The sequence below is a fragment of the Pseudorasbora parva genome, chromosome 10 (genome assembly GCF_024679245.1).
Source record: "Pseudorasbora parva isolate DD20220531a chromosome 10, ASM2467924v1, whole genome shotgun sequence".
Taxonomy (NCBI): Eukaryota; Metazoa; Chordata; class Actinopteri; order Cypriniformes; family Gobionidae; genus Pseudorasbora; species Pseudorasbora parva.
The window spans coordinates 23,389,323-23,402,197 of NC_090181.1; the positions used below are offsets into that span (position 1 = coordinate 23,389,323).

Sequence of the window (12,875 nt, forward strand, 5' to 3'; positions counted from 1 at the left end):
TTATTTTATTTTTATGAAACCTGTCTGTAAGGGCAGAATATTTTTATGAAAGACATTTGCTTTGATATTGGGGGTCTGATTATGATGATGGTCGTTTTTTTCATTATTTTCTCATTATGTTTGTGCTGCAGTTGTCCTTTGTAAAGACACTTTCATTTCAGTCGAGTGAAACTTCTCATAATCATGTAATGACTTAAAGAGCTGTCCGAATCCTCTCTATACAGTCTTTTTTAATGGGGCTACACTACACCTGAATGAGCCGATGTTCCCTCTCCCTCTCTCTCACACACACATACACCTCTCCTCATTAAGACAAGGGCTCTGAATAAAGAGCCCTTCAGCAGTCTGTAAAGAGTGGCTACCACAGTCATTAATAAAATGGCATTTCTCAGAGACAAAAATATCTCCATTAAAGTCTTCACAGGAGTGTCTCACACACACACAAATGACCTGAATAAAAAAGTTAAAACGGTAATTTTTTAAAAATCTTTCTTTTCTCTGAAGTCCACTAATAACTTTAGTCTAGATCATTTAAACAGATCAGACTGTGAATGAATTTTTCAGATCGGTTCTGTGAAATGATTCAATAAAAAAAAAAATGTAACTCAAAAGAATGATTAATAAAGAAATAACTATGAAACCACAAATTACTATTTCTCTCGTACAGTTTAAAAAGGGTCATATAATGTTACGTGTACTTTTACAAGTTGATTTTATGGAAATGTGTGTTGGCAGTGCCTGTACACACCCATCCTATAATGATAAAAATCAATCCAGTGCTTTTTTTTTTATCTCCTTATATGTTTTCCTTGTTCTCCACACATTTGGATGCCCCTCCCACGACTGTTGATTGACAGCAGCGTTTCAACTCAGACCCGCCCTGAGCGAGCTCTGTCATCACAGTCCGCCATTGTTGATACGCTGGAGCAGAATGGCGTCTAAGCGATTGTGGTGTTCTGTTCTTGGGTGTAATAATGAACACAGCAGTCATCCCGATGTTCCTATATCCAAACCGCTGAAGACGCAGTGGCTGAGTTTTGTTTTCAAAAGTGAATATTACCCCAATCAACGTCATTGCTTTCATTTCCACCAGATTGCTTTATAAGCAGTATAAAGGTCAGTATAAAGCAGGTTCTGCTAAGAAGCTATTCCTGAAAAAGGATCGGTACGTACTATTCGTGTTTCTGCTGCAACCTCCAGAAGAAGTGAGTGTAACGTTTGAAATGCGTGCATGCTTCACGATAAATGCGGCTAAAGTTTACAGGGTAAGTTACATCACGGCATGCTTTCTATGTATGACGTTCTCAATTAAATTCATAATCCCACGTTTATAATGAACAACGCGTTATGGTTATTGTGTTATTACAAACTATGTACGCTGGTGATAAAGTTAACGTGGTAACACTACACTAAGCTTTCTTTTGTAGATGGTTTATAACAGTGTCTGTTAACACATTCCTGTGGTGACCTAATGTCAGTGCTTCAGCCCTGACAGTTGTACCTAACACTGCATAGATAGCATTATGCATCACTGACAAGCCTACATTTACAGAAAAAAGGTTTTTCATTACCATTAGCTGTAACATCAATCTATCAATGAACCAATTTATACATCAGTAAACACATAGCATTCGTATCTCACTACGCTAACGTTACCCTGCCAGAACATACAAAGATAGAACAGTGACATTACGTTAAACAACCATTCAGAAACGTCCAGCTCGCCAGGTTGTCATTTTGTTCCGGGTTCAAATTGATACGTAGTGTCCTCATGTCCTTTAAGACTCCCGTTGCCATTCTTTCTCCAAAATATATGCAACTGTGTTCAAGGGCAACACTTCACGTGTGTTGTGTCAAAACGCCCCACAGAACAGATGGGCGGGGTGAGCAAAGCTCATTATCATTATCAGCCGTATGCACTGAAATGGCTTGCTGAAAACAGAGCTGTTTTTGACCAGGTAAAATTTGTTTTCTCTTATGATACTAAGGATAATTTTTAATTAAAGTATATTACAAACTTTTCAATTAGACACTAAAGAATCATATTAACGTGTACAAAAATGGCATTATATGACCCCTTTAAGAAGAAGATTTTCAAACTTAATTGCTGTCTGTTCCTCTCACATAAAATCACACATTGGCTTAAAAAATTTGAATTTAATTATTAAAACATAAAGATTAAAGCTCCTACACAATTGTTTAGAGGTTTGGGGTCAGTATGTTTTTTTGTTGTTGTTGAAATTAATGAATATTTTTATTTATAAAGGAGGAATTAAAATTAATCAGAAGGAACAGTTAAGACTTAGAATGTTAAAAAAGATTTCTATTTCAAATGAATTCTGTTTGTTTGCAATTTCAATTCACAGTTTCCACAAAAAGTATTAAGCAGCACAAAAGTGTAATAATAATAAATGTTTTTGATCAATAAATTAGCATGATTTCTGAAGGATCATGTGACGAAAATGTAGCTTTTCACATTTTATTTAAAGCTACACTGTGTGATATTTTCCCCCATCTAGTGGTGTAAAGGTATGTGACCATCCACTGAATATGGTTTCCACTGAAAACAAGTTTCTGTTCCTCTCAATTCTGATTTCGTTTTAACTCCTACGGTGGTTGATTTAGTCCAAGATTAACATGGCAATCCCCCTCTTCACATTCGACACGGTGCCATCGAGTGTTAAAACGCGAAAGACGAAGCTTGAATTTACGGGTATGTCCCTCTTTGGCTAATGTACTTTCAAGATGGAGGAACAACATGGCGACCGGCATTCGAACCCCTCACCTGTATGTATTTTCAATGGCATATTATAAACTTACGAGAATACTTGAAAGAAGTAAATATACATTAATGAGCACATATATTTTTGAAAGAACTAAGAGTTTTTAGCTAAGAATAAACTAAAAAAGTTACACAGTGTAGTTTTAACTTTTTTATTTTAATACACAATATTACTGTTTTTAACAGTAGTTTTGATCAAATAAGTGCAGCCTTGATGAGCATTAGAGAATTCTTTCAAAAACATAAAAAAATAACTTTTGAATGGTAGTGAAAGTTTTTTGAATTTCTCCTTTTGAGTTCTAAAGGGAAACAGAATTCATACCGAATTTTTATTACTTCCCCTTTAAATTCCCTGGCACAACCATGACAATTTGACAATGTGAACTGAATGACACAAATGTGTGTGAGTTAACACCGACCTCACTGGAGTTGGCACTGCCACTGGGTACTCTGGGAGCATGATGGCTGAGGGCGGACAGGCAGGCCAAGATGAGGTGGATGGCACCGATCTCCAGAGCCATGCGTCTCAACAACAGCCCATCATCTGTGGTGAGAGGAGTCGAGCTAAACAAGGACCGGAGCACGTGGAAGGGCAACGTGGGTAGAACGTTAGCAGAGGGAGACTGCAGGATGTGACCTTGAGAAAGAAAGATGAACGGAGAATGAGGAAAAGTTTCTCTAGAACCTAGATTAGAAAAATCTGCCTCAAACTATCAAAAGAATGTTTTCTCCAGCACTCAATAATATTCCTAACCAGTCTACCAATACATCAAGCAATCAGCTGACCAATCAACAGTCCAGACTGACAAATACACAGCAGGCAGCCAATCCAGGCTCAATTAAACCAATCAATGAAGCAGCCACGCAGTAACTCAATCAATGTGAGCATGTGTGGACATGGAAGTCTCTCTCTCACCAAAAAGCATTTTTTAATAAAGGCCTGATGTGGTTATATGGTTTTATATAGGGTTAGGGTCATAATTTATCAATCTCCACATATAAAGTAGTTTTATTCTAAACCCTAGTGAGTTGCTGCACTTGTCTAATTAAGGTAACGTGAAACGGACACTCATAAGTTATAATGAAATGTTTACATAGTTAGCATCTCCAAAACAAGCATTCCTCATTTCAGGTTTTTAATAAGCAGGGCTCGAAAAAAAAAGACTCTTTAAAAAAAGACACTGCAGATTATTGCTGAAGTGATTTTTTTTTAAAGTAGAAGTTATAAAATTTTACATTTATTTTCAAACTTAATTGCTGTCTGTTCCTCTCACATAAAATCACACATTGGCTTAAAAAATTTGAATTTAATTATTAAAACCTAAAGATTAAAGCTCCTACACAATTGTTTATATTATTGCTGAAGTGATTTTTTTTTAAAGTAGAAGTTATAAAATTTTACATTTATTGTTATTGGCTGTTATTTTAATATGAAACATATTTTCCCAAAATAAACTTTACTCAATGAAAAAATCAATGGCGTAAATCTAAGCAAGTTGTGCTTTAATTTGAGGTTCATCTAAAAAAAAAAAAAAAAAAACCTTTCAGTAAGATTTTGCTTTGGCGCAGTACCAAACGTTTCCACTAGATGAAACTCACTTCCCATTCATTTCTAGTAGTCATTTTTGACCGTGAACAGAAATGATTCTAATAAAAGTGTTTTCCAACATTATGCTACAGTGCAGTAATTAGCAAACACGTTGTAGACAAGTGAAAACAGGTCGCACCTCAATAATTATTTGCACCCGCACAAATGCTCCCAAATATACTTTGAGGTCACAGATTCAATTTTGGGAGCATATGCGCCCAAAACTGTCACAATTTCGAAACCTTGAAAGGGGTGTAAGAAAATGTCGATACAGGTGAATATCCCGACGCCACCCGCGTTGCTGAGAGTGACGTTCCAAAAGAGTATGTAAATATTTACTACATGCTTTTCTCTTAACAACAACATAAACACACAACAAAAATGACAGCAGTGAGGAAACATCAGGAAGAAAGCATCTGATCATAGCGATGCTGATTCCAGCAAGTACTTTACTATTATCCCTTTACTTAGATTGCACAAAAAAGTGACAAAAAAGCAAATGCAGATCCCTTTGTTTTGACATGTAACCAGACAGTTTGACGGTAGCCATTGACTTATTGACATTGAAATATTGCCCTAGTTGGAAAAAAATAAATGGGGTCTTGTTCCCAGCAATCTTCAAAATATCGTTTTTTGTTCAACAGGCGAACTGGTTTAGAATTTGAGGGCGGCTAAATGACAGCATTTTCGGTTTTAAGTAAACACTCAAAAAAAATATTGTATGGTGCTGTTCACTTTATTTAAGTAATTCATCTTGATTTAACACCATTATATCCTGTTTATGGTTCAAATGTAATTGCTTCATGTTATACTGACTTAAAACCATTACTATTTGACATTTTATTTTTTTATTTTGAAATAACATGAGTCAATCAAGTAACCCAAACAAACTGGACATTCACTTCCTATCATGCTTTGCAAAGGGGCTGGATTTTGGAATAAATGTTTAAATAAAGTACTATTTTATGCATTTTTAACAAGATGAGAAAAAGGAGAGACTTTTTAATGTTTAAAGTTCTGTTATGTTGGTATTTTAAAGTTTGTGTTATGTTAATGTTTTTGGAGGTTACCACTGTGGTGAAGTGTGGAGCATGTGCTTGGGGTGAGGACCTGCTTATAACAATTAAAGTTTTAATAATAAAAACAACTATTTTGGATAGGCCATGGATGTAACAAAACCATCTTCAAGATTTTCTAGTTAGATAATGTTTGTAAATTTGTAATCAAACTGGATTACTTGTTATAATTTTTCATAATCATTCTAATCTAGAATAATTGAATTTGTTAGTTTTGGATTAAATTAAGAATGTTAACCTGATTCAAGTAAATGCCATAGAATTAACCTTACGTAAAAAAAACTTAAGTTTACTGAAACAATGTTAATTAAATTCAACATAAACCAGTTACGAGGAATATGTTGATGTAAAAAAATTAAGTAAATCCAACGTATCATTTTTTTGAGTGAACTATCCCTTTAAAAGGGTGGTTGCATGGGATTTCACTTTTTCAACTTTAGTTAGTGTGTAATGTTGCTGCTTAAGCATAAACAGTATCTGCAAAGTTACAGTGCTAAAAGTTCAATGGCAACGGAGATACTGTCTTTTAAAGTTATGCCAGTTTATTGCCTACAAAAACGGCCGGTTTGGACTACAAAGAGCTTCTTCCCGGGTTGGTGACATCATAAACCCTTGCTAGCCACCGCAGATGTGACTTCTGCCCGTAATGGTAAGCGGCGTGGCGTTTCCGGCAACCTGTGCTTGGCCAATAAAAATACATGAAACTACATTTGGCCATCTAACCAATCTAAGAGCATTGCGCTTTTCGAAGGGATGGGCTTTATAGAAGCAGGAAGCAAACGAGCCGTTCAAAGGACAGTGGAGACAGCGGTGTGGAATAAAGGTAAATTATATGAAAAATACGCCATTTAAAAAAAGAAAGAATTATTAAGACATGTTAGACTGCGCCCCATAAACACAACCAATCCTAGATAAAAAAAATACCCCTTTAAAAATCTTCTTTCAAAAACATTACAAAATCTTATGACCCCAAACTTCTGAATGGAAGTGATAGACTGTTTAATATGAGGGCCGAGTCTGGCAGGTCTCTGAGACAGTGACTTAAACGATTGATGGCGGACACAGATAAGCAGAGGTTGCTGATGAGAGAATCAAAAACAGTGTTCCATATCAGTCTGCTCTGTTTCAATCAATAATCTCACTCTCAAACACACAGGGCTAATGGATATGTGAACACACACTGAATATGAAACGGGCATCTATCCCCAAAAAACTTTGATTCACTTTATATGAACAAAACAGTAAAACTGTAAACAAATTTCAGAAGTAGTGCTTCCTGTACTTAAGCGGTACTTACTTCCTTCTCCATCGTCCGTGACACCAAGCACCAGTCTGAGCAGACACTGTGCGTGCTTCCTCTCCTTCAGCAGAACCTCAGCATACCCCGGCAGCCGCAGAAACAGGCCGAAAGCCGCCAGCGAATGGGCAGGGATGGGCGACATGGTCTGAACGGAGGATTTGATGGGTGGCGGCTCGGCCGCGATGGTCTCGGGTGCCTCGTAAACGAGCTCCCCGGACTGCTCAATGGTGACCCACTCGAACTGATCGCTGTCCTTGGGTTTCTCCTGCGTGGTGGATGGCACCACTGGGGCACTGACCTGCACAGAACGATCCGGACAAACAGGCTCAGAGGGCGCGCAAATTAACAGAAATGCTGACTAACCTGAGTGCGCGGTCACCGGACGAGCTTATGAAGCAGAAATGGAGTTAAACTATAAAAAATTACCTACACGGTAGAATATGATACTGACCTGCTGGATGACATCGGGGTACAGCATAGGAAGTCTCTCTGCTATGAGGGCCAAGCCGCCCATACCTGCGAACACCTGCAAGGGGGACTGGATAGGGCTGGTCTCCAGGAGGGAGTCATCTACCGCAGCATCCAAACCCTCATCACCCGGGGTCATCGGTTCATCGTCTGGACAGCCACTTAGCATCTCACAGTGATCTACAGGAACAGAGCAGAAAGAAAACGCATCATTCAAACCGTCATCAATAAACTCTCAAAATGTCTAGCTGTAAATAAAGTGGTCTCAATTGTTCACATCATAAACCATGATGTCCAAGCGGGCAGTACTGCACAAGAGCTCATTTCGGTACTCGTAAATCAGATTATTCCTGTAAATCAGGTTTTCCCCTTTACTGAGATTGAGGATCAATAAAAGAGAATGAGGAGAAAGTTGCAGGAAATATTGGCTGTGAAACGTTTGTGAATGTACAGTCAGAATAGTAATAAAACAGCATTGCAAGGTTTTATGGAGTTTACAGCTGATATACAAATCTAAAGCAAACAAGACGACAAAAAGAGAGGTCATATATTGATAGATTGTGTTCTTTTTCTTTCAATACTACATTAATACTTTAGTTTAGGTCATTGTATCCATATTATGTTCATATCCACCTTATTTTACAACACGGAAGGAAGTTATTTCCTGTGAATGACTTCAGATTCATCAGCTATAGGTAAATAACTAGAAGATTAACAAAGATTGGTAAAACTATTTGTGCAACAAATCATTGTGTTTATGATTATAATACATTCAAATAATATGATAAGAAATAAAGCAGCATTACTGACTGTTTTGTAGAGTTAAAAAAACTGGAATTTCGTTTCAGGCTTCCCCTGCTTTTTTGACCGATTATTTTTCCATGACCTCATCAATCATTTATGATTTAAGATGATTCGATTCACTAATAATCATTGCTTTGAACGGGTTTAAGTGATTCAATGAAAAGAACTGATTGAAAAGAACAATTCACTCACAAACCAGTCACCCCGTGAGCTATTAGCACCACAAGCTTCCCAAGATCAACTTCTAGCCTATGAAAATAGAACTATGTACATTCCACTAAGGTAAAAGGTATTACTTCCCATGATTTTCCAGGCCTAAAAAAAAAAAAAAAAAAAAAAAGTATTTTTTTTGTTTTAGCTGCATTTGCAAAGGTGCTGCTTTCCAAGGGATTAATTTAGAGACGCAGCTTCCCAGAGAGGATACTAGTCTGCTCGGTCCTGTCTTTGTAAAGGCCAACAAAAGAAAATTCTGACTGAGAAAGAATAAGTCTTTACAGATTACTCATTGATTTAAGCTCAAGAGGATGGTGAAAGATCTTTTATTTTTTAACTGTTGTTATTTCAGTTGGCTGGTTTTGCATCAGAGATCTTCATGTCTTTGATGTTGAGATCTGTGCTAGTAAAAAAAGGATAAACGTAATACTCAAAGCCAAAAAATCTCTTTCTGGTGAGGTAAACAAAGCAGCTGTACTAAAGAGAAGAAACGTGAAATGCATTAACTCCACAATTGCTGTAGGGAAGTCAGGGAGGCATTTTTGTTCTTAGTTTCATAGCCCATCTGAAAGTCTCAGAAATCCTACTTTGCAAGTCTGGACTCATTGCCAACAGGTTGATGGCATATCACAGTAACAAGCAGCAACGATTCAGAACGCTGCCTGCGGTTGGAGTGTCTTCCTCCGCTGAGACATGGACGGACTCCAGGCAGAGAGGAGAGAATTATCCCTGGGCTGGTGAGCATCCTTTCAGCTCCTCAACAGAGGGGTGCAAGATGAAAGAGGGCATGAAAAGAAGCAGGGTTGGGTACGCCAACAGTGATTTGACTCGGCTAAGATGGCCAATTAGCCGGAGGGTGAGGTGAGTCCCCCAGGCACCATCACTAAACTACAAACATCTGATGCCAGACTCAGCGGGTGCCATCAAATGCAGCCTGCTTCAAGACTCCTTACAGAGCCAAACAAACAAACAAACGCAGTTTGCTCAGAAAAGCCAGTGGAGCGAAGTAAACAAATAGTGCCAGATCTCCACCTCCAGATGAAAATTCAACTGTTAGAGAGCTTACGGTTCAGTCCCATAAAACATCCTGACACAGTGTCCTAACAAAGCACAACGAGGCAACTTTCCAGTGTCAAACTGCTTTTTTGGTACTGCCTGTAAGCAAATTCTCTACATCGGATTTGCATGTTACAACTAGATCACAGCAGTATACAATAAACGTTCAACTGCTTTAATTTGTAAGGCGAATATCCTCGTAAACAAGTTTTAAAGGTGTCATGAACTGGCTTTTTTTCCCCAACTAATGATGCTCATGTGGTTTTCACATTCAAAAACATCATAACTAATATGTAATAGGCTATTTTCCACACTGGTTTTGAGGGTCTCTCCAGAACGCTGGGTTTTGATGGGCGAGCCGCACTGAAGACTTAGAAATAAACGCCCACAGCTAGGATTGGAGAAGATTTGCATATTTAATGAGCTTCAACTCACTTGTCAGTTCACAAGAAGGATTGTTTTGAAAAAAGCAACCGGAATAATTATCTGACAGGGCTCTCAAAACGTCTTTTTCAAAACAAACACTGATTTATCTCTCATCCACCCATGATTTATTTATTTTTTTATTACTTGGCCTGCCCGGTCGGTGGATATAAACGCAAACACGCTCTTCAAATATCAAGTAAAGAGAGTGAACATTAAAAACGCAGCTCAAGAAATTAATGTAATTTCACCATTTAAGATTCACTGGCCTGCCAACAAGCTTACCAGCGTCATTCTAATGATGCTGGTAGGTCACATGATAATGACAATATGGCGGATGTAGTATGCCTGGATTAAATTCATACTACACTCATTCATACCATACAGGACATATTTTTTTTAACGGTCGCAAAGTAAGTTTAAAATCAAATGTAGCACCTACTTACAGCTTATTGGGTCATCACAAAGTTTTCAACTAAACTTTTTATGCATTTTGGGGACCTGAAAACGCACCATTTTGAAAATGGGTTTTAAAGTAACAATACCATTCTTGTCTCTGTGTAAACTACAAAAATGGGAATTTATGAAAATGGCGACCTCATGTGCATTATGTTCAGTCTATAAACGTACAGTATTTACTTACAAAGTGACCTCACCAAGGAAAACCGGTTCCGTTTTTAGTACATCGCTGTCGTGCAAACATACCCTTAGATCACACAGAACAAGTGAGATTCATCGTTTGACATTTTGTCGCGCTTGATTAGGAAGCTTGGCCTATGGACACTTCCCTGTCACATCTGACATCCAGCACTCTGCCTGTGTTAGCAGATTCACCTGAGCTGACATCATCAGCTTTAGCAGGAACTCTATGCATGTGTGTATGAACATTTGCTCATGAGCAGAATCAATCAAGAGTATTGACTATCTGATAGGGAGGCAGCTGTCATTGTCAGGATGGGGGCTTTGTTTTGTATCCCTCAGAGAGCAGGAACACATCATTGACAGAGCAAAGAAAAATCATTTGACATCTGACGATGCAGCAGAACACTAAGGGGGAAACTGTGTGGGCACGTAAGCAAGCACAAACACGAGGTCAACCGGGCTATTTTTCCCTGGGCTGGCAGAAAACAGGATATGTGGGAGAAAAAATGCAGATTCATTTTGGGTAGGAACAGTCTATGGCAAGAAATGACTTTATTGAATTTTTAATGAATGACTCATATGAGCAGGTACTTTTTAGTGAATTAAAAACAGAGTGGGGCCAGTATAGTCTGATTCCTAAATATCTTGTTTTTGTCATTTTTATTATTATTTTTATTTAGCTTTAATTTATTTTCAGTTCTAGTAATTGCATTACTTGCAATATGACCTTATTTAAGCATTTTGCCAAGGCAACATTTCTCTTTTTTGTTTAAGTTTGAATATTTATAATCCATCATATTTATTTTAAAGGTCCCGTTCTTCGCGATTCCATCTTTCAAACTTTAGTTAGTGTGTAATGTTGCTGTTAGAGCATAAATAATACCTGTAAAATCATAAACGCTCAGAGTTCAATGCCAAGCGAGATATTTTATTAAACAGAAGTTCCCTTTCAAAGCCTACAGCGAACGGCCGGTTTGGACTACAGCAGGAAGTGCAGGAATGTAATGACGTCACTAGAACCGTTTGTTGACTAACCCTCCGCCCACAAGTACATGCAAAATAGGGGGCGTGTTCTTGTTGCTCTCCCAAGTGGAGAAGAGCGTGCATTCAGCGCTTGCATCTCCCCGTTATGGTAAGAGGCGGGACCTTTCCGGGCAAAGTGCGCTAAGCTGCTGTCCAATCACAACACGGGAAGCGCTGGCCCAATCAGAACTCGTTACGTGTTTCTGAAGGAGGGACTTCATAGAACAAGGAAATCATCAGCCCGTTTTTAGGACAGAGAAAACAGCGGTATACAGATAAGTAAATTGTGTGAAAAATACTGTGTTTTTTTACACACGAAACATGAACTCATGTTATATTGCACACTGTAAACATAATCAAAGCTTCGAAAACACGCGAAGAATGGGACCTTTAATTGACGCTTCTCTTATGTCTTTGCATGTGAGATTTCTGTATACCTTTCTCGGTACGGAGCCTTTTGAAGGAATCTGTCTTGGAGAGGCCCGGGTCTGAGATGACCTTTGACCCCAGTTTGACCGTGAGGTCAATGGAGCGGTATCCCTGAGGAAGTTTACGCTCATACAGCAGTGTCAGCAGTTGGGCCAAGGTCATCTCCGGTGGCAATGGTTGACCTGGAGAGAAAAAGATTTGAGCCAGAGTTTATTCAAATGTTTACATCTCAATTGATAATTCAAACCCTTGCTTGAATCAGGTGCATTTTTTTTTTAAAAAATGGCAGGAAAGGAAGTGGAGTTCAAAAACATTACTTTTTAAAATCTGTTTGATGTTAGTGGATCAGAAATGAAACACTGAAAGGCTCTTTACAAGGGAAAAGATGAGACCGCGAGAGATGAGAGAGAAAACGAAACTTTTGAAATTGACATTCATCAAACTCTCTGTGTCTCAGAATAAATGCAGTGAGGTGAAGTGGAAGGCAGACAGGGACAGGCACTGAGGTGACCTCTACTCTCATTCTAATCGGTATGGAGGAGCGAAAGGTAAGAGATGAGGAGGAACGGGGACAGAGTGGGCGAGAGGACCGGACAGAATGTGAGTGCTTGATAGAACAAGACTGTGCGTTTGTACCCGGCAGTAGTTTGTGACAGAGGTGGAAGACAGGCACGCTGATGGTTTTGGCAGAAGGATCGACTCCTGAGGAAGCTGCCAGCTTGTCACTGAGGACACGCCCTCGTCGAGACGGGGGACGGGGAGGAGTGGACAAGGCCCTCTTTGACTGAGACTTCAGACCTGAAACAACATGTGTAAACTATAGATCACTCGCTCGTAGCATTGTAGTCTCGGTAACTCCGATCTCAGTAACTACAATGTTAGCTTGACTTAACCACGTTATATTGTTATCCTTTAGTGAACAACTATAATGTAAACGTTTTTTTTTAAACATTTCCAAAAAATTTAACCGCCTGCCTACGCAAAAATCCCTGCAACAATGTAGGTGGTGTAGCCAGTGAGTTAAGGAGTCATGTGAGATTTTTTTTAATTAATTTTTTTAGCATATCCTAA

The 12,875-nt window shown here is 38.5% G+C and overlaps 1 protein-coding gene across 1 annotated transcript in view; it reads right to left on the reverse strand.

Moving 5' to 3' along the window:
• The window catches only part of birc6 (baculoviral IAP repeat containing 6), a 138,609-nt gene that overhangs the window by 52,385 nt on the left and 73,349 nt on the right, over window positions 1–12,875 (reverse strand). The window contains exons 60-64 of the mRNA XM_067455590.1: window positions 12,441–12,602; window positions 11,813–11,986; window positions 7,198–7,394; window positions 6,744–7,044; window positions 3,202–3,419 (exon numbers count right to left, since the gene is read on the reverse strand). Coding sequence (XP_067311691.1) covers window positions 3,202–3,419; window positions 6,744–7,044; window positions 7,198–7,394; window positions 11,813–11,986; window positions 12,441–12,602 — 1,052 coding nt within the window. The remainder of the gene's footprint in view (window positions 1–3,201; window positions 3,420–6,743; window positions 7,045–7,197; window positions 7,395–11,812; window positions 11,987–12,440; window positions 12,603–12,875) is intronic.